At 41.5% G+C, this 26332-nt stretch overlaps 1 protein-coding gene across 4 annotated transcripts in view; it reads left to right on the forward strand.

Moving 5' to 3' along the window:
* Window positions 1-26332, forward strand: part of ESRRB (estrogen related receptor beta) — a 128599-nt gene that overhangs the window by 66387 nt on the left and 35880 nt on the right. For all 4 annotated transcript variants that reach the window (XM_085582171.1, XM_085582173.1, XM_021542805.4 and 1 more), the window contains one exon: window positions 19911-20320. In XM_085582171.1, coding sequence (XP_085438297.1) covers window positions 19911-20320 — 410 coding nt within the window. The remainder of the gene's footprint in view (window positions 1-19910; window positions 20321-26332) is intronic.

The raw sequence follows: 26332 nt of genomic DNA on the forward strand, positions 1-26332 counted from the left end.
TGGATGTCACACAAAATGTGTGTAGCCCTACATTGTTAAAGATGTTAACAATAATTAATTTTTTTCAAAATGTATTTTCATATGTGTGTTCTGTCTCCTGCACTGTTCCTCTGCCTTTGAATATTGAGATACTGTGAGAGGTTTGTGCTGTTCCATGAGGTCTACACACACAGAAAAACTCCCTGGGTAAGGTGCACACGGACAGTGCATCTCAAAGCTCCTAAAGCCAGCTGGTTGGCAGCTCTTCTTTCCTTTCTTTATTTTCCAATGAGTGAACGTACAAAATGGAACTAGAGTTTCATGTAAGACATGAAGCTAAGTCCTGAATATATCCTTGCTGTATACTTTTCACACTGGAACACTGAAAACATACACTGGGTATTTGAAAAAAATACAGCAACAATTTATAAAAGACAGTGAAAAAGGTGTGTGAAAATAATTATTGTTTTGTTTCTTAATGCAATTTTTCCCCTCTTCATTAGAAGTTTGGTATCACAGCTTAAGAGCATGAAACAAACACAGAAGACAAAAATTACTTTTTTAATGTGCATTATTTTCTGTGTTTAATGCCATTTTAATAATTTGAAGGGCATAATTTAGATTCTAATATTTTGGGTGCTTAAATTTGGTGACATCTGTGTGGCAGGTTTAAAATTAATGAAGTATGGTAGACTGAGCACTGCAGGGTAAATCTCAATAGACACTCTTAAAGTCACATGTGAATGTGGGTGTGATTTGTAGTTCTCTGGAACTCCAAGACTGAAATGTCCATGGGCTGTGTTGGCAGGATGGCTTGATGTAGGACTCAAAGGTTCCCAGTTCTCCCTCCCTCACTCCACATGCAGTGCGTGTTTTTGGCTGTATCCCAGAATACCAGATTTACATCCCATGCCTTTTCTCCCCTCACCAGTTATCAAAGTTCAACAGCTAGAAAGGAAGGGACTCCTAAGTATCAGCCCTTAGAGTACAGCAGTTGTCACCCACCCTTGGGAGGGCTGTTATGCCTGTCTTTTCCCAGCTGGAGAAAAATCCAGCACAAAAGCTTGAGGCTCCATCCCAGATCTGATTCTTTCTAAGTCCCAAGGTAGTATCAGCCCTAGAGTGGTCCATTTGCTTTCCCATCTGAGGAACTTCCACCTTTCTCCCCAGTTGTGTGCTTCTGCTGCCCAGGGTATGTTCCTGGAAGAACGCTGCCTGTGACACAGCAGATCAATGGGCACAGACCCAAGTCCCGGCTCCCAAGGATCAATATGATGTTGGAGTACAACACTGGGGCTGGCATTGCCTCCTCCTTTCAGGTCTGGCATTAATTAGCTGCAGCCTGCAAATAGAAGTGGAGCAGTAACACTCTGCAACCTCGATAACCTGTCCTGAGGAGTCTGCCAGAGTCAAGGGGCTCCTTGCTGCCACTGCAGCCAATAGACCCATTTCATTAGGCTGGAAAGGTTAATTGCGTTGAAAACTGGCGTCATGCTCAGCACATGATCATTGTAGAACTCCACAGTGGTGTGAGTCCTGAAGCTGTCTCAAAGAAGCCCCTCTGAGCTCTGAAAACATTTTCTCAGCAAGGCTTCTGTGCAGGGTAGTCAGACCCCTATCTGTCACAGTTCTCTTGATTAGGTCCCTTTATTTTGCTTAGAGAAAGTTGGTGAATCTCAATTTTTGCAGTGATTTTTTTTTTTTTAATACAGAATTTGTGTTACCTTAGCAAGCATCCTCTTGTCCTTTTGTTAGAAATGGCATCTTAGAAAGCAAGTAAAGTCTAATACTGGCATCTGAGACTTGGTTTTCTAATTTGTTTGAAATGTTTTGAGGTATTTTTACTGAAAATATTAAAACAAAGCAGAAGATTATTCCATGATCTGACACAGAAAACCTGGCATAACCAGAGTATTCAGAAATAGCCTTATTCTCTGGTTAGTGGTGACTGAGCAATAGCTGGTCTATTAAATATTTAGTTGCAGCTTCTTTAATAAACCCCTCTGTCTCCCTTTTGTTGTCACCTTCTGTCAGCCACCTTATGCAACATTATTTTTCATGTCAGAATGTTGGTTTCAGAGAAGGAAACCTGCTGCCATAGATGTAAACTTCCACTGCTAAACAGAGAGATGAGGACAGAAGGATGCGAAGATGCTGGGTATGTAGAGCTGCTGCTCTCTGAAGGGAGTCCTTCAGGATACATTTAGTCACATCTTTTTCAGGATGTGGCTGTTGTGGCATCTCAGTTTTATGTCCGTGCCCAGCATCTTGTGTGTAACTGCTGGGCACCTGTGTTGAAGTAGGAACTCTCCTTGAAGCTGGTCAGCTTGATTTTTCACCTTGCCCACTTCTACAGATTCATGAGGCAGGCCTAAAAGGTTCATGTGTTCTCATTATGTCTAATTCTTAACATGTATCATGGCTGTGTAGCTCCCCTGTCTCCTCTGCCCTCTGTGCAGGGACCTTCTGCAGCCGTTCAACAGGAAGAGAATGAAAGAAGGAATTTAAAGGTCTGAAGCAGGAAGAGGAGAGGAGGATGTGAGAGAACATCTCAGGTTCAGGAGAGCTGTTTTGTATTTTGAGGTGCTCTTCCAATGTGCACAGGGTTCTTGGTGGGAAGGGCACAGTGGAGAGCTTTCTCTTTAATACAGTGTGTGTTTTATCTCTGCAGACTTCTTGCAGACTTAGTTTAAAGATCTTAGCTCAATACCATTAGTGTATCTCTGCTGAAGGCCCTTTATAAAATTGATTAGAAAGTGGGCTTTTGCATGTGTGTGTGTGGGCTCTAATCTGATTTGAGTCCGAGATGGTATCTTTAATTCAGTGCATCGCAGCAACTAACTCACGAACTTCACCGAGAGTCAGAGCCCCTAATTTGGTTTGAGAATACATTAGCAAAACGAGCTCAGAAGGCCCCTTTTCGGGGAGAGAAGGAGGCGGTGTCTTGAGGGGGGGCCTTGGGGGGAGGATTGGAAGAATTGGCTTGACAGAGAGGAGTCGTGGATTTAAACAAGATCCTGGGCATGATATTCCTGCAGTGGGTCCCAGGGAAATTAAAAAAAAAAAAAAAAAAAGAGGAAAGATAGAAGATTGATGGATTGATTGATGGCCTTGCACAAACCATGGAGAACAAAGTGAACCTCAAAACAGGCTTAGCCCCTTCTTCCCATGGGAACAGAACTTGACATGCTTTTTATATAGATTTGTCTTTTCCTCTTCTCATTCCTTCATCCTGCTCTGTGGGCTGCTGCTTAAAGCAGACACTAACATTGCAGAAGTAATAGTATGCTTTTGCTCTGGCAGATGATCCACACTATCAAAACTTTCCAGGACTGATCCAACTTGAGGTAAAATATTAAGCCACATGTATCTCCTTCCTTCCTCCTTACTGCCTGAAATAGGGGGAAAAAAAAAAGAAAGAATTAGAACAGCACAGCTGGTCTTTGCACTGGGACAGTGAAGGCAGCTTTTTGCTCCAGGTGATATGTAAAAGCCAGCCCGGGGGACTGTTAGACTAAGTGGAGTAGATATGTACATTCACTTACAGTTTTATATCTAACCTTCATTCTTCAGATCCCATAATCCTGTATGATATGTAGTGAGGGTTGTGGAGCAACCAATTGGAGGGGGACAGGGAGGGGAAGAAAGTCTCCAGATTCTCCATGACCCTTTTAAAACAAAGAATTGTTTTAATTTAAGAAATTTTTAATATAAATGATGGAGTAACTAATCTTAGATTCTGTTGGATGCTATACTCAAGCATAGGAGTAAATACTTAATTTAAAAATGTAATTAGTAAGCTGTTAAACACAAAATGTTTGCTGTGTTAATTCGGTTTTATGGCTGAAGTTGTGCACACACAGATGTCAGAAAACTCCAAGTTCTGCCTCCTTCAGTAGCAGTATTGTATTCCCCCTGCAGCTGGGTACTATTTCTTGTTGCCTAGAGTATAGTGTTCTAGGAGTTGCTGCCTTTAATTTTTTAACTGGTATAATTCCATTTTTCACAAGGAATCTTTACTGGGTTATACCCAGTATGGCCACTGTTATCATGTCTGCCTTTTATTTTCAGTGGAGGCTCTTAATTTGTGTTTGCAAAGTATTTACAAGATGTCCATTTGATTGCATAGGCAAGGTGCTCCTGGATGCAAATGACTAACAAAATTGCACCTATGTGTTTGTGAGTGAAGTTGAGCGAGCCATTGGTTTTGCAGTAAAAGTGCATGTTTTGTAGTTACAATTCAGTATTTGTGTTTGTGACCCTCTCTGTGCAATGGCATGTTAAGGTTGGTTAGGCAGAGTAACAGCAGATCAGTATATTCAGTATATTGCAAAATGTTCAGTAGAGTGGTCCTTTATGATACATTTTTCAGTTGCATTCCTTGAGTATAAAATCAGCCTCAACCACAGCTACAGAGAGGATACAACATATCTAGAGACAATTTGAGACCCTTTTTCTCAAGAAGTGCATTTTTGGAGAAGGAGCTGACTGTGCTTTCAGGAATGAGGAATCACAAAACCAGAAACCTCAGAAATGGAAGGCTTTGGTAGTAGGTCTTGTTGCTCTTATTGGGATATACAACTGGATCGAGTCAATGCCTGAGCTTAGCTGTTGAGCCACCGTCAAATAATTATTTTAGTTAATCTTCATGCTCTATAGATGCTCTACCATATGCATAGTTGAGATTCCTTTTTCCACCTTCTTTGATGAACTGCTAAGGTCAGCAATTTTATTTCAGTAGCTTGCACTGATGAACTTTACTTATATACCAGCCTTCCCATCCAGATGACACTGCACTGCAGAGAAATAATCCAATTTTACTTGATTATTAATAATTACTCTCAGCTACTATTTTTTCAGTTGATTGATTAGAATAAACACTGCTCTGACGGGATACACCAGAATCCATAACTCCTCTTCCTTTTTTACTGATACTTTAGCTCAGGTTTCCCCAGGCATAATGTGAAGCAGGTGATTGTAATGCAAAGTGGCATTTTAAAACATGCCTTTGTGCTGTTTTTTAACTAGGTGTGACCAACATTAATTTATCTGGATTGGTGGAAGACTACAGGCCCTTAACAATGGCTCTGGTTTGCAAGCCAGTGCTTTTGCTAAACCCATATTTTCCCCTGTTCAGTGTTGAAGCTGGACAAAACAACTCCTATTTTTGTTTCAGTTTTCCAAACTGATCAAAGACTATAGGTTTGCAGGACCAGAAAGATCTGGTCCCTTATCCAACAGGTTGTGTATGCCTCCAGGAGGGTTCAAGTCATAAGTATCTTTGGAGGGATCTCACCTTGTAGTTGAGTGAGGTTTTTGCTGTACTAAATTTGACAGTTTATTTATTTTTTTTTTATTTGGAAGGAGCATATTACAAGGCACTCTCTCAACAACTCGTGGCCTGAAACCCTATCCAGCAGTTCTGCAGGGACAGAGGAACTTTAAAGTGTATGCAGATTTGCCAAGAACTTAAACACCTCAGCTAAATTATGCACAAAAAAAAAAAAGAAGACTAACATTGAAGTTCATGTTTTCACCAACTTAGTGCACAGTCAGGAACAACCTCTCCTAGCACTGCAATCCAGTTGCTGTAGCTCCCTTGCTGATTCAGCCTGTTTTGTACCATATGCTGTGAATGCCAAGGGGTGAACAGCTCTGCATCCAGTACCTCAGAAAGTCAGAACAGGCAGCTCAGGTGTAGCCAGGAAGAGCAGTGATTTTCCTACGGAGTAACTGCTATTAACCCTGTGGACTGGCATTCTCTCTGTGAATGTGGTTGGTACAGCATGGGAGACAGTTTATCTACATGTAGCTGTTTTGATTTGCATCTTGGGTTCCTTAAATTCATTCTGGTTTGAGAATAATGTTATTTCCAGGTTGGAAAAGTGGGAACTGAGAAGATTGCTTTAACATGAACAGAATTTGCCTCCTCTTTGCAAGCAGGAAAATTGTCAGAGGCATTTAGAGTTTTTATTTATCTGCTTAGGATGAATCCAAAGAAATAAACAAATTCACATTAGATGTTTTAAAGAAGCCTGTTGTTGTTGAATTTGTGACATGATCAGAAGTGATCAGAGTGAAGTGATCAGTTCTCTAAGTGAACTGATCGGAGTGGAGAAGCCTGTTAGGACTGGCAGCACATGACTTCCAAGAGATGCTCAGGTCAATGAATGTCACCTGGAGATGGAGATGTATGAATGGATGCACTGTACCCCGTGATTTGCAATGTGTGGGTAGGGCCATCGTTCCATGCAGTGTGACTGGCAGGAGAGGGGTGTTTGTTAGTGTAAGTGGGAATTTCTGAGAAAGTCCTCTATTGGGAAAAGTTTGCCTTCCTTTCCTCCTCAGGAACATTTGAAATAAAATTGTGTTTGGAGAAGGAGTAGTTAAACACTAGAAACCAAGTCTCCAAAAATGCAGGAAAGGTTAGGGGATAGCTACAATGTTGGACATTCTGATGGCTTTTCAGATCCTGAGGTCCAGTTAATGTTCAGATCAATAGGAATTACAGTTTGATTTCAATAGGAGTTGGATCAAGACTTAAATGAAGAGACAGGGTACTGTAAAAACTACTTCTGATTTATTTCCCCTGTAGCTAGAAAATTCTTGGTAAGGTTTAGGTATCAGGTTCAATTCAAACATTTTTTCCTCAGTGAGCTGTAAAAGAAAGCATTTTTTGTGGGTCACAGAGATGCTAAGAAGTAGCACTTTTTACCAGGAGTGGATGAGAAAGAAGTTTAATTCGGGCCCTCATCAAAGTGGATAGAATGTCCAGGTCAATTTTTGTAAACTGATAGGCAGCCAGGGTTTCAGAGCTTCTGATCACATTCCAGCAGGGATTTCATTGTGATGCAGAAGGGATGGGCTAAAGCATAAATGGCACAAGATGGAAAAGTGTAATTCTCTTTCTCCAACAGCACTCAGCTTTCAAATCAGAGGGAGGGATTTTTGGCTGCAGGATGCTCCTTGACTCATGGTTAATCTCTGAGTTATACAGGATAATCATTTTATATGAGTTGATGGCACAGATTTTGTGGTACTCTTGAATTTCCAGAACTTCTATGTAGAATTCACCTTTTCAGATTATTTAGATGCAGTTTGTTTCCCAGTCTCAATCTCTCCATGTTGCCTGGCTAAAGAAGAAAGCATGAAGTGTCAAAACACTTCTGTGTACATTAGAACATAGATATTTCTGAATGCATATAAGTAGAGAAAAGAGACTGAGTGAAGCACAAGCAGAGCTGTGTGGAAAACACAGGGAGAGGAGCTGCATGGACATTAGAATCTTGGTTCAAGAATATTTGTTGTTTGACAATGTTATTTCATCACAAATCTGACTGCAACCTAAACTTCTAGGTAAAGTAGAAGTTCCAATAAAATTTATTTTGGAGAAAGTTACAATATTTTGTTTTCTTATGTTCCTGAAACAGTGTGTGATTAGTTCATCAAACAACACAAGAAAACACATGATAGGCTAAACAAGGAGCAAAGCAAAGTTAAACACCTGATTTTTTGGAGTTGTTTTGAAAATTCTACAGTGAAAACATTGCCAAAATTGACTTAGTTCTGTAATGAAACAGAACAGCATTTTTAAACAAAAATGGATTTTTGACTAAAAACTTGAAGTATAATTTTAAAGGACAATAGGAAAATGCGTTGAATGGAGGTGTGATAGGAGGCAGCTGGTGTGTGAAATAGCATGTGGGGAGATGGAGATAGGATTAGGCAGTATTAGAGATTAGGTTATTGTGTAGACTGGGTCACAGGGGTCTGGGCTTAAAGTATGGTGAGGTGTAGGAGGAGGTCAGAATTGGTGTGTACTATAGAAACAGATTTGCAAAGCCAATGTTTTCTTCCTCTGGCTAGCCTGCATGCAGGAAAACACTAGCTACTCACACTGCTTAACACAAGCAAACTGCAGAGCTGCGGTGCTGTAGAAAGAAGTTCAAATTCTGCTGATAACCTGGAGCAGAGGATGTCATGTGAGCATAGAATTTATCTGTCTGTCGTTCTGGTTACGACGCTCCTCTGCACACTCCATTCTTTCAATCATAGCTGCTGTTTGACTCTCAAGGTGTTCCTGAGAGGTAGGTCCTTCAGGACCATGTCAGCTGGGGGAAGCAGTGTCCTGGAGAGCTGCAGTGATTTGCTGAAGTTTATAAGAAGATCATACTTGAGGTTGGAATTAGACTTTGAGACATTTTGGCTGCATTTTAAGGGCTGAGTACACTGTACTTCACTGCCTCACATCGTAAGCACAGAGCCAGTGACTAGGAGTCACAACATGTGTGTGGGTCCTTGGGCTATATTCAGTGCATGGTTACCTAGTGCTGATTGACATGTAGAATGATTCCCAAAATTCTGCCCCTAAGAGTGGACACAGAGAAAGGTCGGGCACAGAGGCAGATCTGGGAGGGTAAGGTCTAGAGTGTAGGCTGGTTAGAGACATGGGTGTGGGACACTGACTTAGTTTGCCAAGGGCAGGCTGGGCACACAGAGCAGATGAAGTGTGAGTGTGTGGAGTTATAGATCCTGTCTTTATGCATCACATTGATCTCATTCAGTGTGTTATACTTAGCATTTTGTTTATATAATCTCAGGGTGTTACAGGGGTTTGTTTATTTTTAACTCCTGGCTGACTGGTGGTTTCAGTCTGAATCCTGTCTGTTTATAAATGGGATAAATTTGTCCAGGCTTGGCAAAAGATCTTTGACAAAGGCTTTCTGGAAATTGAGAGAAATGCATTTACTTGACTTATATTATTTTGTCAGGTGGGAGCAAGATCCAGACAGGCAATCTGTGCATGGGGTGGTGAAAGCCCTGACCACTATTTGCATGCAATGGTAAATGATTGTGTTACTTTGTTACATTTCCTTTAGGAGTTTAGCTAGGAAAAAGAAAGAGGGATAAGGTGCCTTCTGCATCATGCAGGAGTATGTCGCATGGTCAGACGAGTTTGGGACTAAAAGCTGTCTTGTAACCACGTGGTCATGCCTGATCTCACTGCTGGTGCCTGCTCACTGACCTAGTGCTTGTGTTGTGTTTCCTATTGTAGACAGGGTTTGAGTGAAACCAGTCTGTGGATTTGGCACAGGATTCCCTGATGTAAACAAAGTGCTGAATTAATAGAGATCAACACCTACCAGAGACTTTAGCAGCATGTCTGGATGCCCCTTTCTTCCTGTATCACCACCAGGCTCTCCAGAGGCGGTCATATTTCCCAGAAGAACCCAGCAATGATTAAGAGGGTTTCCTCCCTGCAAGTTTAGATAGATACAGAATGCTTGTGTATCTCTAGAGCCTACTGAGCCCTGGTGGAGCTAGGCTTCAGAACTTGCTATAGAATTGACCCTGTTTGCCCTGATGGGTTGCAGTGCTCACTGCTGGCTAATCACCAGGCATTGATTTCTATTTACCATTGCTCTGAACTCTTGCATGGCTCACACACAGAGAGCTCAGTCTATCTTCTATGAGCTGCTGGGGTTCTTCATTGGAGGGAAAATCTTTAGCTTTCAAGATCTCTCACTGTCAAAATACCTGGTAACACTGTCTTGTTGCCTCACTCTACCCCTTGGCCAGGTTGCTCACACCTTCAGTTCTGTGTGTCTGTTCCCCTTCAGCCCACTACTGTCTGTTCATCATCTTCTCTCTCTGTGCATCTAATGGAGGTTGGTAATCCCGTTAGGTGCTTGCAGCGGGCGCTGCCGAATTTGCTTGCAAACGCCTGTGCCAGGTCGAGTGTCATTGCCAGCAGCACTCTTGGCGGGATGAAGGTTGCATTAGCGAACAGTAATTGAAATGCAAAATAACATTTTGATCGAGCGAGCAGGCTGTTTATTTATCAGATCAATAGCCAAAATGCCCCATCTGGAGAAGTCAGCGTGATAACAAGTGATAGCATTCCAAGGGCAAAGGGAACAAGCACAGCGGGGAGGACATGCCGTCAGGGTGGGCTGGTTTCTGTTGGGTCACACCAGGCTGCCACTTACTGAGATTTACTTCTTTTTGGGTCCCTACTTGGAAGAGGGTGGGCCCCCTCCTAGTTGCATCAGCAAAGATTTCCTGACCCCTGGAGAGAGAACAAGTTTAAATATGGGCTAGGACAGACTGCAGACGTGTAAAACCACGTGAGGTCTTCTTCCTCCCATGCTCTGATAGGCAGAGTGTGCCTCAAGGTGCAAACTGCAGATGATATGGCTTAGTTAGGCAGTGGTTTTTGATTGTTTGTTTTTGCTTTACTGCATTATGTTTGCTATAAAGGTCTGACCACTCACAGTGATGATCAGGAAGTATGAAGTCATAGTTTGGCTTCTATAGCAAAGCTACTGGAATGGTATCTAGGTGCATGCACATGATGAAGAGAGATGTGAGAGAAGGAAATCGTGTGTATTTGCATAATAAATTTACGCATACACAGATACCCTCCAGAATGAAGCTATCTAACATTTAAAGCTATCTCAGAAAGGTACTATATGAAAGTGTAGAAGCAGCTGTATCACTTCTTTGCTGGTGTCTGACTGGCTGTCTGTCTGCTTTGCTATGTCTGTGTGTTAACTTCTGCTTAGCCATTAGCAGGGATGCTAAAGAATGGATGAGAAAGTGAAACTGAGGCTAAGGAGCTTGCAAGTTTGCATTCCTTTCTGTCATATCCAGAAACAGTAACAGAGAAAAGTCAAAACTTCATGGGATGAGAAAACAATCTATTCATGATGACAAAAGGATTATTTTTGGTGGGTTTTTGTAATCACATTTAGTTAAATTTTCCTACAGTGATGCAAATTTGTGAGGAAAATCTAAGTAATTAAAGTATTTTGCTTCAGAAATGGTTTTGGCTGAACTGAGATTTTTAGGGTTTTTTGTTTGGTTGGGTTATTTTTTTTTTAATCTAGAGAAAGGAACATGCAAGTTTTGCAGAGTATTGAGGAAAAACAATGTGTTTATTCTGCTATACATTTTCTGTCTGGTGAGCAGTTTGTTGATCTCACCTTTTGGTTCAGGCAAGTAAGAATGTGGGGCCTCAGGTAGAGTTGGACTTGAGTGGATGGGAAACTGCTTTGTCAGTCAAAGGAAATGGGGACAGTCGGCAAGATGGATGAATGAAATGGATTTATAATGAGTTACAGGGGTTAGAAGCTGGAATTTGGGTCAGATACATCTGCCTACTTAATATATGCAGTGTGTGCTAACAGATCTGCTAAATACTTACCAAAGGTGGGAGTTTAGAGACTCAGCAAAACTGAACCATGAGGTTATTCTAAATAGGTAGCTAAGGATAATCCTGTATGTTACAGCAGTGTAAGGTGTGCAGAAGGAAACCACTGTTTCCATATGTGACCTATTCTTACACCTGTGGCATTCATTAGCAGAAAAGGATTCTGGTCTACAGTTACTCACAGTCACCTTGCTTTGCCACTGTATCATCTTAGAAATCCTTTCTGGAGAGTCAGGGTTTAAAAAAAAATCAAATTAAAAAGTACTAATTTACCTTTGTTATTTCCCATGCTGTAATTTATGTGGAGCTAATTTCAGTTAGTTTTTCAAGATCTGTCAGGTTTTGAGCAATGTTCTAATGATGAGGCACTTAGTAATAGATTTTTCTCAGGTGGAATCTAGGCAAAGCTATCTAATCTGTCTGGATTCTCTTGGCTAGGGTGGGAGAAAGAGGCAGAATCCCACTACAACTGTGTTGTTGAAGCATAAGAAACAGAAACTTTCCCAAAAAGTATTGCCAGCTCAAACCCAGATAATTTCTAAATGCATCCAGGTTGAATAACATTCAGGTTCGTATTTCATCTTGATGAACCCAAAGTCCTCCTTTTCAATAAGCTAGTATTCCTAAAGAAATGTCAATTACTAAGTCTCTTTGCATACTTGTTTCTAGGGTGATGTCTTTGATATGTATCTTCCATCCTAACTCCTTCCTTAAACACTTAGAAAAACTAGCAATACCTCTGGGTCTCTCTTTTTTCATGCTACTGTTCACCATGAATTGTAGGCAAGGTTGAAGGGGGATGTCTTCAATGAATATCTTGAAATGCAACAAAGTGCAGGCTGACGAATTTGTACTGGCAGTGGCAGTTTTCCCTCAGAAATGCTGAGAGGATACTGAGTCAAAGGTCTCTGAGAGATGAGATGTTGGATCAGGCTGCGATGCAAAAGTAAGTGTGATATGAATGGCAGTGCTAGAAAGTCTCCTTTCCTTGCTTATCTGAGAAGGTGGATGCAAAATTCTGATGTGTAAGTGTCTGAAATGTGCTCTACTGAGCCTCCTGTGTATGGATCTCATTCACAAGTGTCTGAAGGACACTGAAGGCACTTAGAGAGATACAGATTATAAGTGCTCTAGATAGGCAGAGTATAAGGAAAGACACTCAAGAAGAAATGAAGGTCTAGCTAAGCATTTCAACAGGGATTGAGTTGCAGCCTTGCTGTGTGCAGGCAAAATCACTGAGCTGCTGTGAATGTAGAAATAGTGGGGTAAGTGGAAACGTGAAACACAGAATGACAATGTTGTGGGGAAAGGGTGGTGGTAGAACTTGGATAAATAGTGAACAGCAAGTCAACCCTGTCCTTGTTTTGCTGTGGTATCAGCAGTAAGTGTAAGCAAGAGGCTCAAGTGCTAAAGCACTTCTGGAGGAAGTGCCATTTAGTACACCAGAGGGCAAGATACCTGCAAAAGGCCGTGTGTTAATAAGAGAGTGAACTGATAATATGCGTCACACCTCCCAATTAATTGTCACTTCATCGGCGTAATACTTATTACCATTTACTAAAAAGACCATTGTCATAAGGATGAAGAGAAGTAACAGTAATGAGGAGAGGGATGAAGGCTAGTGGGAAATCCATAATGTCTTCTGCCCACGAGAGCCTTTTTTATTTATTAAGCAGCCTCCAGACATTTTGCTGTGGCAGCTTTTTTCAGCATGAGCTAACTTGGGCTAGAGAAGATCTACTGATATGTAACTGGGCTCTGGTTATGCAATGGGTCAAAGGGATAAATATCTACTGAGCATTAGACAAGCAAGTACTGTTTGTATAATAGCTAGAATGTGAGCACTAGCTTGTCCAAAGACAAGTAGATAGTATAGTGGGGGGGTGGGGGAGGGGGTGGGAATATTATGGACAAATGCCTTGAAAACTGGCTGTCTGTGTTTTGCCACACTCCACTGAATAGGAACATAACCCATGCAAGCCAAAGTAAGCCATCATTAGGGAACATGGCAAAATTCTTAGAAATCAGATCTGCACTCTAAAGAAAAATAGTTAAATTGAGGTGAGTTCTGACTCTTGTCCTTTACAGCAATGCAGAATACTGTGGTTGAAACAAAAAATCTGTAAAGTGTATGCACTGCTGTGTTTCTATTTATGATCATGCCCATCATGCTGGTACTACCCAAGCTCTTGCCTATGCTCAGAAAGAAATTAAGTTTGTGCCGGGAACAGAATGTGTTCCTGCATGATAGAATAAGCCCAGAGAAGATTCCTGATATAAATGGGTTACTCACAGTTATCCACTGTATAGGAGTAAAGTGGCATATTGGCAGATCCCATTATTCTTGGACTGTTGAATGGAGAAAAGCTCTCAGTATAGATAGTCTCTAAATGATGTCTCTCTCATTTGAAGTCCATATGGAGTAGAAGAGCATGAGAAACTATTGTGGGTGCTGATCCCTTTCCTCCCTAGCACTTTGGTGGGTGTTCTCAGTGAAGCAAGGGTGGGAGTGTGTCTGTGAGCTGTCCATGGTAAATGCAAGTTGACCAACAGGTGTGGCTCAGCTCTATGACATTAACTCTTTGTATAAGTGACCTAAAATTACACTGGCTGTTATTGCAGCTGTCACATCTAGTCTGACACTTGGAAAACATTATTTATTTCTGTCTTCTGTATCTAAAAAAGAAACACCCAACAAAATTTGGCTTGGGGTTGCAGAGAAGTTGACCTACATTGTTTGTCAGTCCACTGTGGATTGCAAGCTCTCTCATGTGGCTCACAAAAAACACAGAATCTATGTTGCCCATGATGTGCACATCCCATTTACATGCAGTGCATTGCATTAATTGCATTGCATGCTTATGTAAGTTTGTGTCATCTGAACTGACAAATACTGATAGCAGAAATAGGTCTGTAGCAGAGAAGAGAATGGATGTTTTATCTCTCTTATCATTGGTGTTTCTGCAGATTAAAGCTACTCTCATCTTCCATGACTGGTTAAAAAATTTCTGTACAATCCAAAGTGGGCTTTTGTCACAAGCGGCTTTATACTGGCAGATTTCTAGAGTTTTGTCAGTATTACTTAAATCTACTGTGAGGACTTCAGGACTGAAGTGCAGTTGCACAAGTACAGCCATATGGCTTCTGGAAGTTACAAACTCTACAGGCATGTTACCTGCAGGGTTTTTCAGTTTATGGACCTTGATAAAATCAAGATTTCGTTCTCTCTGGAATCCATATCCAGTGTGAGAGCCACCCACAAAAAAAGCCCATTTCTGACCTTTTACGTTTCTCCTTGTGCCCAGAATAGGGAAGATCTTTCCTGAGGAGGGCCTGAGTGTTTTTTCTTTCTCCTGTCCATAAGCTGATACTAGTTCTACAGCTGTATTTCAGTACCCATTTTAATAACAATTTCAGTATTGCTGTTGGAAATCTCCAGCATGCTGAGTTGGTGATTTAATGACTAATCCAGAAACTACTGTGAAGGACTGGACTACATGGCAGAATGTATGCACATTCCTTGACTTTCTTCAGGAAACTGGAGTGTAGAACTGATCTGTCCTTGCATTTCCTGTTGAAGATGAGATTTCAGCCACTAAGGAAGCTCAGCAGTGTTGTCACTAAACTTTTTTTGATCCAGTTTTGGAATAGCAAGTGGTACTTGGAGAATATAGAAGGTCAAATACTTAGGTTTGCGTGAGCACTTAAATGCTCAGATGGTATTAAGTTACTGAATTGTGTATGCCTTTAGCTGATAAAAAGTTCCTCTGGGGGAAAGAAGTTACCTTTTGTTACCAAGCTGGGTGTTTTGGCTGTCCTGCTAAGCAGGTGTGAGTGGTGGAATTTTTTTCCCCTCACTTATACATAAAGACTACTGAATTATTGTGCTTTCCAAATCCATAAGTGGGGTAAAAAGCTGAATGTAGCTACAAATTACTATTTCAGGTAAAAATAACCAAGAAAGATGTGCAGTAAAATAGCCTTACCTGCAACAATCCCAAACTTGTAATCCTTGATGTATAAAAGAATGAAAATCAGGGGCACTACTGCCTTAATTTTACAACTCTAGTCTTCTGTTCCTTTATGTTCCTCCCCATCTAGCAATCTTTCTCTCTCTTATTATTGCAGTTGCTCTCAAAAGATCATTAAACTCATAAGCCTTTAATGGCTAAATACCAGCCATTGCAGAGAAATAGCAAAAGATGAAAGGCTGGAGAAGAATTGAGGAAACTTCTAATATTAACAAACATTGCTTCCCAAAGGGGAGAACAATACAAAGGGCTTTAATGGATAAAAACCTAGAGCACAGTCTTGACTTGGTCTAAATCTGTGTATTTAGATCCAGAATCACTGAGGTCAGAGCACACTTGTCTGGGGGCAGTTACAAGTACATAAAGGCTGACAACAGTGTTAGTGATAAACAGCAGTGGGTTTATGAAACAGGAGTACAGCAGACAATAACCTTTCTTGATGCAATTAGATAATTAGTGGGCAAAAGGAATGCAGTGAATAGACTGACTCTGGACCATGCAAGGGCTTTTGACACAAAGCTGTGGAAAATCTTATTAGGGAAATTAGATCAAATTGGTTTTGATACAAATCCTGTGAAATGAATCATGGATTAAATGACAGAGTGTAAACAGAAGGGTTAGAAATATTATTTATCCTTCTGCAAAGATGATGTCCAAAAGGACAGTGCTTTGACTGTAAATACTCATTAGTGACCTGGAAGAAACATAAAAGTGATCACTCTCAAATTTCATGTTGACAGAACCAAAAGACAAAAAAAAAAAAAAAATTGGCATAGAGAAAAGAGCCAGGCTGAAAAATGAGCGTTGTGAATGGGCTTTGGTAAAACAAGTGATAATTAGCACTGTGTAGTTCAAAGATGATACTGGATCTACTTTGGAACAAGGAGAATCTCCAAATTTCATGTTGTGCAGAGCACGGTGGCCAAAGCAGCTTATATTCAGAGAGGTCCCAGTGAGACAGGCTATCAAATTGTGTGAGCTGATGTGCAACCTGATGTCTGGCAAAGCTACTGCTCAGTTGGTCCATCCATCCTCCTGGCTGTGTGCTTTCCAGAGTGACTGTAGTGCTGCAGCGTTGCACTGTGCAGTTCAGGGCACCTTGGTGCAACAGAGACCCAGGGAAGTTGGAACAAATCCAGAGAAGGACCACAAAGATGCTAAAGGGATTAGAAGGAATGACCTATGATGAGGAAAGGTGAAAAGAACGAAATGTTTAGAACCTCTAAGCCTGTTACATGGGCACAGAAATAGTAACGGAGTTTCCTGTGCCAGCACAGAAGAGGGTTGGATCAAGTCTCTCTCCTTTTACATTCCTATTAAGGTAACTAGAGCCAAGCAAAATGGCTGTTCATCACTTTGAACTCTGCAAAAAACATTTAGCTGTTCTTCTTGAAGTTCAAGATGTTGTATCTCATTGCCAGGGGACACTTTGACTGTTTAAAAAAAACCAAACAAACAAACAAACAAAAAAAAACCCAAAAAACGCACGGGATCTCCATGAGACTTGCAGAAAGTCAGAAAAGAAAAGCACATGCTCTGGAATGGCTGGAGTCACCTTAGATGTAATCTTTGATCTATCTTGGTGTTAAAGGCTTTAGCTCTCAAGCATGCATTCACATCCAACCAGAACTTGCTATGTACTGCTGCCTGCTGGGGGGAACAGGAGGGTCCTCAGCTGTAAGGATATAGGGGGCTTGTTTCTTGATTCACCATCAAACACTCACAGTTTGCATGCCTTGGGGGAAGAAGGCTCCTTATTTCCCCAGGCTTTTTTGTTTGTTTGTTTGTTTGAGTTTTTGGTTGGGTTTTTTTGTTGTTTTCTCTCCACTGAAGGAAAATACCTTGGTAAGCGCTCTTGAGGCGATCTGTGAATGTTGAGCTATATAAGTAACAGAAGTTGGAATTTAGCATTCCTGTTTCATAGTGTTTTCCTCTGTCTGCCTTGAAAATTACAACTCCAGCTCCTCTTACAGTAGAGTTCCACTGTGCAGAATAGTGTTTTATGGTTATTTTGCTTTCCATTTTAAACTTGATCTCATGTTGCTGTGGCCAGTGATCTTCACTTCTTTACTACAGATGCACTTCTCGGGTAGGGAGGGGTTCCAGAACCCACACAGCAGATTTCAGCTTTGCTGTGAGATGTTAAGATCTAGGCTCAGCTAGCAAAGTTTCATCTTCCTTCCAATGGTCAGCTGTTGTTACACCAAATCTGCAATATGTCTAGGTGCCCTGTGGGAATAGAGAAGGATGCACCTGCAGCGATTTCTGTAACTGCTCCATGACCTCTAGTTCATTGTGGCCCTCTGGGCAAAGCATGGGCATTTATCAACTCATCACACTGTCTCTGAGAGGGCCCAAACCCTGGATTCCTCTCAAGTAACACCAGGCAAAGCAGCTGAGGAACGTGAGATGCCTGCCCATATTCTCAAGGTCAACAGTCTTGCCAAAAAACAAACTTGGCTGATCGATCCCAGAGATAGGAGATGAGGTCAAACTTTGAGGATGAAACAGAGAAGGGAAAATTAGGAGATACTTAGGTCAAATGAGATCATAAGGATGCAGGACTGTGAATTTGCAGCATATCAAACATCAATATTCCTATCATCAGACTCACAGGTGTGATACATACAAGTGTGCACTCCAGCCTTGCTGATTCACAGAATGTTTTGTCCTGTCCCTTGATGGATTTAACTTGGCAGAAGGAGTTGCCACAAATACCAGGTAAATAGGCTGAAACCGAAATAGAAATTACTCGCATGACCATGGTGTGGTAACTTTTAACAAGCAGAGGTTCCAAGAAGAAAAGTCAAGCATCTCCAGTCAGTCAAAATTCTTTGCCATGTTATCAGGAAAATGCATGTTTAGTATTTCTTAAAGCCTTTGACAAATTGTCTTACTGAAGGGAAAATTTAACCTCTCAGGTTAATACTATTATCAATTAAACGGTGTCAAAGACCCTACTCAGAAAAGAAAGAGAAGTCAATTTTCAGCATGATAAAGGTTAACATGCATTACCCACAAGGATCAGTATTGTGGTGTTTGATCCATGTGTTAATGATCTAGGAAGTGGGTGAACAATGAGACTGCATATGAAATCAAATTACCAAGGAAGAATGAAGAGCTCCAGAGGATCCTAGTAAAGCTGGGTGCATGGACTGCACAGCATAGTAGCAGATAAAATACACTGTTGAGTATTGCAAAACATTGCACACCAGAAGGATTAATTTGATTTTTCATACATCTTAATGGGTTCTAAATTTACTGTGACAACTCAGGAATAGGATCGAGTGTTGCAGTAAGTAACTTCCTGATACTATTTGTTGAAGAAATGGTAACAATTTTTATTTTCATTTAAAGAAATGGAAAAAAGCAAACAGTGCAAGGAGTTACATAATATGTAGACTGAAAATAACATTGAAAATATTGTAACATCACTAGGTAATTGATGGTGTGCCTTTGCCTTGACTACTGTCCAGACCTTCAGCTGGAGAAGTGATGGAGCAGTGCCAGTTTCATGCTGCTGAGGAGCTGGCTCATTGAACTCTGTTCTGGACTGAACAGAAATAGCCAGACTAGAGGAAGTTCAGAGATGGATGATGAAGCAGATAAGAGATCTGCAAAAACTTCTGCATGGAGAGCAATCATATAGATCATGAAGAGTTGAATGAGGAGATCATGGCAGAACTACATTTCCTGAGGAGGAGAGTCAGGAGATGTTCAGGGAGCCTGACAGGCTGCGAATATATTATAGACAAATAAAGCTGGGATTTGTTCATACACTGCACAAGTAATGCCTGAAACTCATTGCTGTAAATATAATAAAATTTAGCAGTCTTCAAAAAAAAGACTGAACACTTTTATAAAGAATAAGACTATCTGTAACTAAAATAAATACAAAGGGCTTGAAAAGTTCTTTCCTGAACTGAAATGGTGAAGTTCTTTCCATAAACTTTAGAGTATAACCCTTCTTTAAGAAGTGGGAATTTGTGTGTCCACACAAAAGCTCAATACTAGTAAACAGAAGAAAAATTAAGATTTAAGATTGAGACAGAAGAAACTTTTGATCAGATGATTTTTCCTTCTGTTTCTAAGCTCCTCTTTTAGTGATGATAGTGCAGCAGGGCAGGGTAAAGGATGAGGTGGGGTGAGAGAAGGAGTCAAAGGATGAGGTGGGGTGAGAGAAGGAGTCAAACTTGAAAATTAATCAAAGACTTCTGTATTACAAATGAAAAAATGAAAATCCAATCTGAGCAGGTCCTTTCTGCAGAATATGCTACCTAACCTTTTGCATAAAGCTAAGACAGCCCATTCTCTATTAACCAAACATCTTTTACACCTGGTCTGCCACCGGCCAGCTTGTTTCTTTCTGTTGTCTCAGGGTAGATGGTGCTCTGGGTGGATTGTGCCCCTCAGGCTCTCATGTCCCTTCCCAGCATTGCAGCCTGTGAACAGCCTGAAATTATGATCTACACGAAGAGCTTTGTCTTTACTCTAGTGTGAGTCTGTGGGGAGCAGGTGGGCTGGTCTTAGTCAATTGTACCAATATTCCTTGAGAAGAACGTGCATGGGGTTGAACTGCCTGAGCTAAGTGGAGTTGGACTGAGGTGGCAAAAGGAGGCCTCTCTTTCACTAAACCTGGAGCCAGGTCTGGCCAGGCGGTTGCTGAGTCCTTTGCTCTCTCCCTGCAGGCTGCTCGGCAGAATGGCCACGGAGGAGCGGCACCTCTCCTCCAGCTGTGGGTCCTTCATCAAGACCGAGCCCTCCAGCCCATCCTCTGGCATCGACGCCATCAGCCACCACAGCCCAAGCGGCTCCTCTGACGCTAGCGGTGGCTACGGCATCGCCATGGGTGGCCACCCCAATGGCCTAGACTCGCCACCCATGTTCAATGGCACGGGGATTGGCGGCGGGTCCTGCCGTAAGCGTTACGATGACTGTGCCAGCGCCATCATGGAGGACTCACCCACCAAGTGCGAGTACATGCTCAATGCAATCCCCAAGCGGCTGTGCCTGGTGTGTGGGGACATTGCTTCGGGGTACCACTACGGCGTGGCTTCCTGTGAGGCATGTAAAGCCTTCTTCAAGAGGACTATTCAAGGTATGGTGGGAAGGAATGCAAACAGAGGCATTCACTCCATAGAAATAAAGGGACATGGCCCCACACATTGCTGAGACTGCAGTATCATATAAAAAGAGGAAAGGGAGAATGAATGTAATGCACCTAACTCCATCCTTCTGTATGCTTCCTCTCTCCTCCTGCTCAGTTCTGGTCCTTCCAAATCAACATGGACATGGAGTTAGGCTATGTGATGGTAGGAACCTTTCCCACGTTCCCTCTCTGACTGGCTACCATATTTGGGTATCTGGACTAGTGGATCTTCCTGCCTCTGCTAGTGGCATTGATACTATGAGAATGTGGCAGCTAGTGGAGTAAGGTCTGAAAAGGAAATTCTTTGCCTCCTAATGGTGTTTTAAGGCCCATTTGAATGCTTCTGCCAAGAGATGGAATTTATGCAGACATATCTGCACCTTGAGGTGAAAGCTCCAGCATTACAAGAGTAGAGAAATTCTACTGTCCTACCAGTCTTGATATGTAGCAATGAATTCCATACAAACCTCAGCACAAATCTGGACAGAGAACTTTTGTGATAGTCAGTCTTTTTCTCCTTTTCCAGTTTCACCACCTTTTTCATTAAGATGCAGGTTCTTTGAAGATAAAAAAGCCAGGCACTGAAGAAGATGAAGTTTTTGTTAGTCTCACTAAGGATGTGCAATTCCTCAGGAGATTTTGAAAACCTCAATGCATGCACATGTAGATGAATCGCAGGGTGTTACTCCTTCGTGTACAATTCACATATGAGGAGTATGGCTGTGTCCTGACTGCCAGAATGCTTGCAGATGTGCACATGTGCAGCTGCAATATAATCAAAAGCAGGAGTGCATCCAAACAACTTCCAATATCCATGGATGCTTGGGTGTACTTATACACACATGCCCTGTCTGAGCAAACATGCCTGGACATAACAGATACTCCCTTTATTTCCTCCACTAACTGGAAAAAGGACAGGATCATTCATCCGCCAGTGGGAAGTGCATTGGGTTTGCCCAAGTATGGAATGCTGACTGAAGGCAGGTTAGCAGGCACCTGTGCGTGTATGAGGCTGTTGGCTGGGGTTGGTCCACCACATCAATACTTCCTTGCCTCCTGTGAAATGAAAGAAATGCACCTGTGGGGACACCACCCACTTTATTAATTGAATGGATCTGATTACACTCTGTTGCTGGGGATGTTCAACTCTTGAACAGTACAGGGTGAATTTTATCCCAGGTCTCTACAAAAGTCTCTATATCTATCTTGTTTTCATAGATTTCAGATATCTCTCCTTAATGTGGAAATCCAGCTGTGGAAATAATTTCTCTGCCCCACTGATACTTCCTTATTTATTATTCCATGGCCATCTCTAGGGCATTGGCCTGGCAGGGTTTCTGTGATTTGTCATTTCTGAATCTCTGTGAGTGAATGTGAACTACTTGCATTTCTGTCAGCACTGACTCCCTCCCTTCTCCAACCCTTGGACACTTCCTAATGTTTCTTTTAGGCACATTCAGGTGCTAAAGCAGAGACAGGGTCGCACTCTGAAGCAAAGTCCTGGTGTCTCCTAATACAGGAAAAGACAAGATAATTAACTCTTCATGGAAGTGATACTGGAGGACCTCTGTGGCAGAGCAAAAGAGATCTCAAGAAGGAGAAAAAGACATAGGAAATTTTAAGGAGTTTTCAGAGAGAATCAGAAGAAAATTATGCATGGTAGCAGAACATGGAGCATGTATCAGCCAGGTGATATGTCAGCTGACTGAATCCCAAGAGAGGAGAATGCTTCCCTCCATCTTCCTTTCCCTAGCAGAGCCATATTCTTTCTCCCTGTGGTTCCCTAATTGATTGCCTGTTAGCATGTAACAGATGGGGGGGAAAGGACTAAGTGGAAATTTCTCTCACCCTGTCATCAGCTTGGGCTGGCAAGTGAGGTACAAAAATGCTTTTATTCCTTAGAGTGTGAGAGTCAAGTGTGCTGTGGCTGAGGGTGAGCAACTTCAGCTATGAGCTGAAGGCTGAGCCCAGGGAAGCAGGCAGCAAATAGGTCTGCAGAGTTTGGCTGAGTCAAGAAAATGCACTGCTCCCAGGGCTCTACTGCTGTGGGCATGATATCCAAGTATAGCCCCGGGTGTTTAGGGGAAAAGGATTTAAAGATCATATAAAAGAGAAGGTGAGTGGCAAGAGCATTTCAAAAAGGTGTTTATCCTGCAACTCTATTACATTCAGTAGCTCTTTTAAGCATCTAAGAGAGAAAGTGAAAACACCATCATCCAGGCTGCCTAACACCAATGTAGGCTTTGCAGAAAGCATGCAGATGTGTATGTTGTATAACTGCTTTCCCAGTATCCTAGTACCAAAATCTTGCCATGATTCAGTATGTGGGAGCAGCAGTGACTCAATGGTCTGAGCTCTGAGATGGAGTGATGACCCCAGGATTTCCCAGATGCTCAAGAGATGAAGTAGGTAAATTCATCATCAGGTTTTTGTGGTCTTGGATAAGCCACTTCACTTCTCTGTGCTTGAGTATTGACAGGTGAAAAACTAATGAAGACTATGACAGTACTTACTCTGTCTGCCTTACATATTCATGCTGCCATAAAAGGGGTCTAAATCTGTGCTAGGTTACAAAACTACTGCAGCCCTATTTAGATACCCCTGATCATGAAGCAGAGCTTCACATGAAGTCCCACTTCCAACTAGCATCCCCCCCACCCTGCTACAAATTACCCCATGTCTATTAGGGTTTTTTAAGCTGCATTAACTGACATAAAACCTGCATATCTTTAGGCAAGAGTATCTTTCAATGGCCTTTTGACTCCCTCTGCTGCTCTAGCAGCAGCAGGAAGAAGGGCCATCCAGCTGCAGACCTTCTTTAAGAATGATGACTTTTTTGCAGCTCACTTTCACTTGGCCAGGTGAGGCCAGGTTATCATGGACAAAAAGAGCTGCTGCTTTTCAAATGACTGGGAGAAGACATACTGAGAGCCAGCATGGACATGGCTGATTATCTCTGAGGTTGCTAATACTGCTGTGTGGGAGTTTTCTGTCAGCAGGATTTTTCAAAAAAAAGTAGAATTTTTATCACGTCAGATTTCCTTAAGAAAAATTTTGATGATAGAAGAAAAAGAAAAGAAGGTAGGAAAATGCAAACCATTTATTCCCTTCTAGCTGAAATTGAATATTTGGTTTTCCTGAGCTAGGACAGGAAGACAAGCTCATCCAACACACCCTTAACCTGTCCCACAGATTATGGGGGAGTGTCACACCTCTGTCCTTTCTTATGTTGTGTTACATTGCCCAAGGATCACAGCCTGGAAACCTGTGTGTCATTTCTACTTTGGAGTATTGGCAGTGCTTGAGACAGAAAAGTGAAAACCTGAAGTGACATGAGAGAACACACTGCTGGGCTGCAGGTCTTTCTCTCTGAACGTGATATTTTGAACCCAGGATTGTACTTCCCATGATTTGAAGCAGTCAGAAATCCTAAACTGACCTGAAGCATTTTCAGTCAGCTAGGCTGACAAAATTTTAATCATGTTTCTCTATCATTGTACTGTTTCATGGGAATATATTCTAGTAGCAGTTTGCATTTACCTCACCTGACTGTGAATATTGTGGAATGTGCAATCTAGTGCAGATAGAAGAGACTCTGAATTTCAGATATGATTGATTGTGCTGCTATTGGTGCTCAAGGGAGGTCTGACTTGAAACAAAAGATTTCATATTAGCTGAATGTAAAGGAATAGGTCTGTTAGATAAAAGACAGTTTGGGGTGTTTATAAAAAAAAGCTTTTTAAATTTCTGGTCCATGGAAATCCTAACTAATCCTTTCATCCAAATTTAGACAAAGGCAAATACTGGATTGTTTACAGGATAGAAATTCCCAATCAAAATCTATTCCTTCTCTTAATACTTTGCTCAGTAGGTAGAGCATTATGTATCAGTCAAATATATTGTCATTCTCTTTAGTTCAGTAATTGTTACAACTAGTTAGTAGTTTTGCCTACTTTGAATATTGACTAATAACAGTGCTGTGTAACGATATGTGTCCTTTATTATTCAATATACTCATGTATATTCAATGCATCTATTTTTCATCTTTAAATGGTGAAAATGAAGGCTATTTCTAAAATGACCCATTATTATAAAATAAAAGTTCAAAGCTCAGCAAAACATTGGAGATTCAGAGAAAAGAGACACATTTACCATCATCTTCTGTACAGGAAAGTTGTGTGTTAGGCAAAGTGCCTGTGTCTGTGCATTTCCAGCTTGAGTCTTGCAAGCTTCAAACTCAGTGAGTGTAGCAACAGAACTGCTGTGTTGGGATGCCTTTGCACCAATAAGGGGCTTAAAAGGTGGATAATGCAGCTCAGAAGACTTGTAGGGATTTATAAAAAGCTTGTAATAAAGTCTTCTAGGGCTTTCTGGTTGTTGTTGTTTCGGTTCTTGGAGTGGCTCCTAGGAAGAAGAGCAGTTGACAGAGGTTTTCCTGAGCAGAAGAGCATTACAATCCCCCCACACAAAGGAGGTTTTGTGTCCCTACAGTGGCAGCCACATCAGCTGGGCACTGTCCTATCCTTCTGTCCTACTCAGAAATGTGCCTGCTATTTTTCAAGTGGGAGTTCACAGTTTTCCAAAAACTTTTAAAGCTTACCCAGGGAAGGTGCAGTATTTCATTATCTAGTGCTTGACTGCTGCTTACTATTCACAGATCTATCACTTGAATTTAAAAAACCATCTCGAGTGCAACCTCATCTCTATTAATCTAGTATTTTCTGTTTGCCTCTGTACATCTGTACAGCGAGCTCTGTGCAGAAGGATTTTTTCTGTGGAAGTTCTGTAAAATATTTCTGTGTCTGAAACCCTATAGACAAATTTGTGCCAATAGGGAGCCCCAAAACCCCTATCCTGCATGCTTGTGCAAGCAGGAGGCTGATTTGAGTGAGGTTTTGTGAAATGTCCAAGCCTTCTTTAGTGAGCAGGAGGTAGGTGTGCCACCCTGAGGAGGCAAACAGTGCTGGTGTTACACCTATATGTATCCCGTTTTCCTTGTAGCATCATTTGAATCCTTTGCTTTGAAAGCTGAGGCTTAAAAAATAACCCTTCTTATCTCGTGCAGATCACTGAGAGAGTTGCCTCTAATTTTCATGAAGTACCTCTCCTCACACCAGGGCTTGAGCTGTGATGCCTCAGCTAGAAACACTAATTGAAGTAAATAGCAATGAAGAAGAAACGAGAAAAAGCAAGATTGGCTTTTTTGGCAATCAGATGCTGAAAATTATGTAAGGACTTTCTTAGCTATTTTTATCTAGTCTTTCCAGAGTTTCCTTGCAGAAAGGCTTTCTAGAAAGGTAGAATCAGTTAACAGAGAGTAGCTTGTGTCACCAGTACTGTACTGATTTCAAGTTCTGTTCCCCTGAGGACCCTATCCCTAATTTAAGTAGGACATGGGTGGGATTTTTCTGTGCTCCCCAAGCTCAGGGAGGCATTCTTGTCTTCCCAGTCCATCTGTTCCAGAGAGGTAGGGTGAATATAATAGGGTCTCTTGAATGACCAAGTTTTGGTGTACAATCTTCAGGTGCTCCTGTCATATATGCACTAGGAATTATATTCCAAATTGTTTAACAGCCAGAGGTCTAATTTTGCAGAAAATAGGGTAATTTTGCAGTTCTCCAGCATAAAAACACATGATCTGTCCCTTTGCTGTTTTGTAGCATCTCTCATCTAAGGGCTTTAAAATACAGTTACACCTTAATGAATAAAGACTCACAATCTCTCCAGAAGGTAGGTTTGATGTTCATTTCATTTTGCAGATGAGCAAACTAGGATATAGCAGGGAAGTGATTTGACCTCCAAGGTGATATATGAAGGCTTAGAAGAAATCCAAACTCTGATCTGTTCACCTACTACTTCATTTTTGAAGCCATTTTTAAGGTAAATCTTGTGCCATGGCATCAGTGAGGTTCTACCATTTTTTTCAGATCAAATGTAAATATTTTCTAAGTAAAGGAAATC

The sequence above is a fragment of the Lonchura striata genome, chromosome 5 (genome assembly GCF_050655825.1).
Source record: "Lonchura striata isolate lonStrDom1 chromosome 5, ASM5065582v1, whole genome shotgun sequence".
NCBI lineage: Eukaryota > Metazoa > Chordata > Aves > Passeriformes > Estrildidae > Lonchura > Lonchura striata.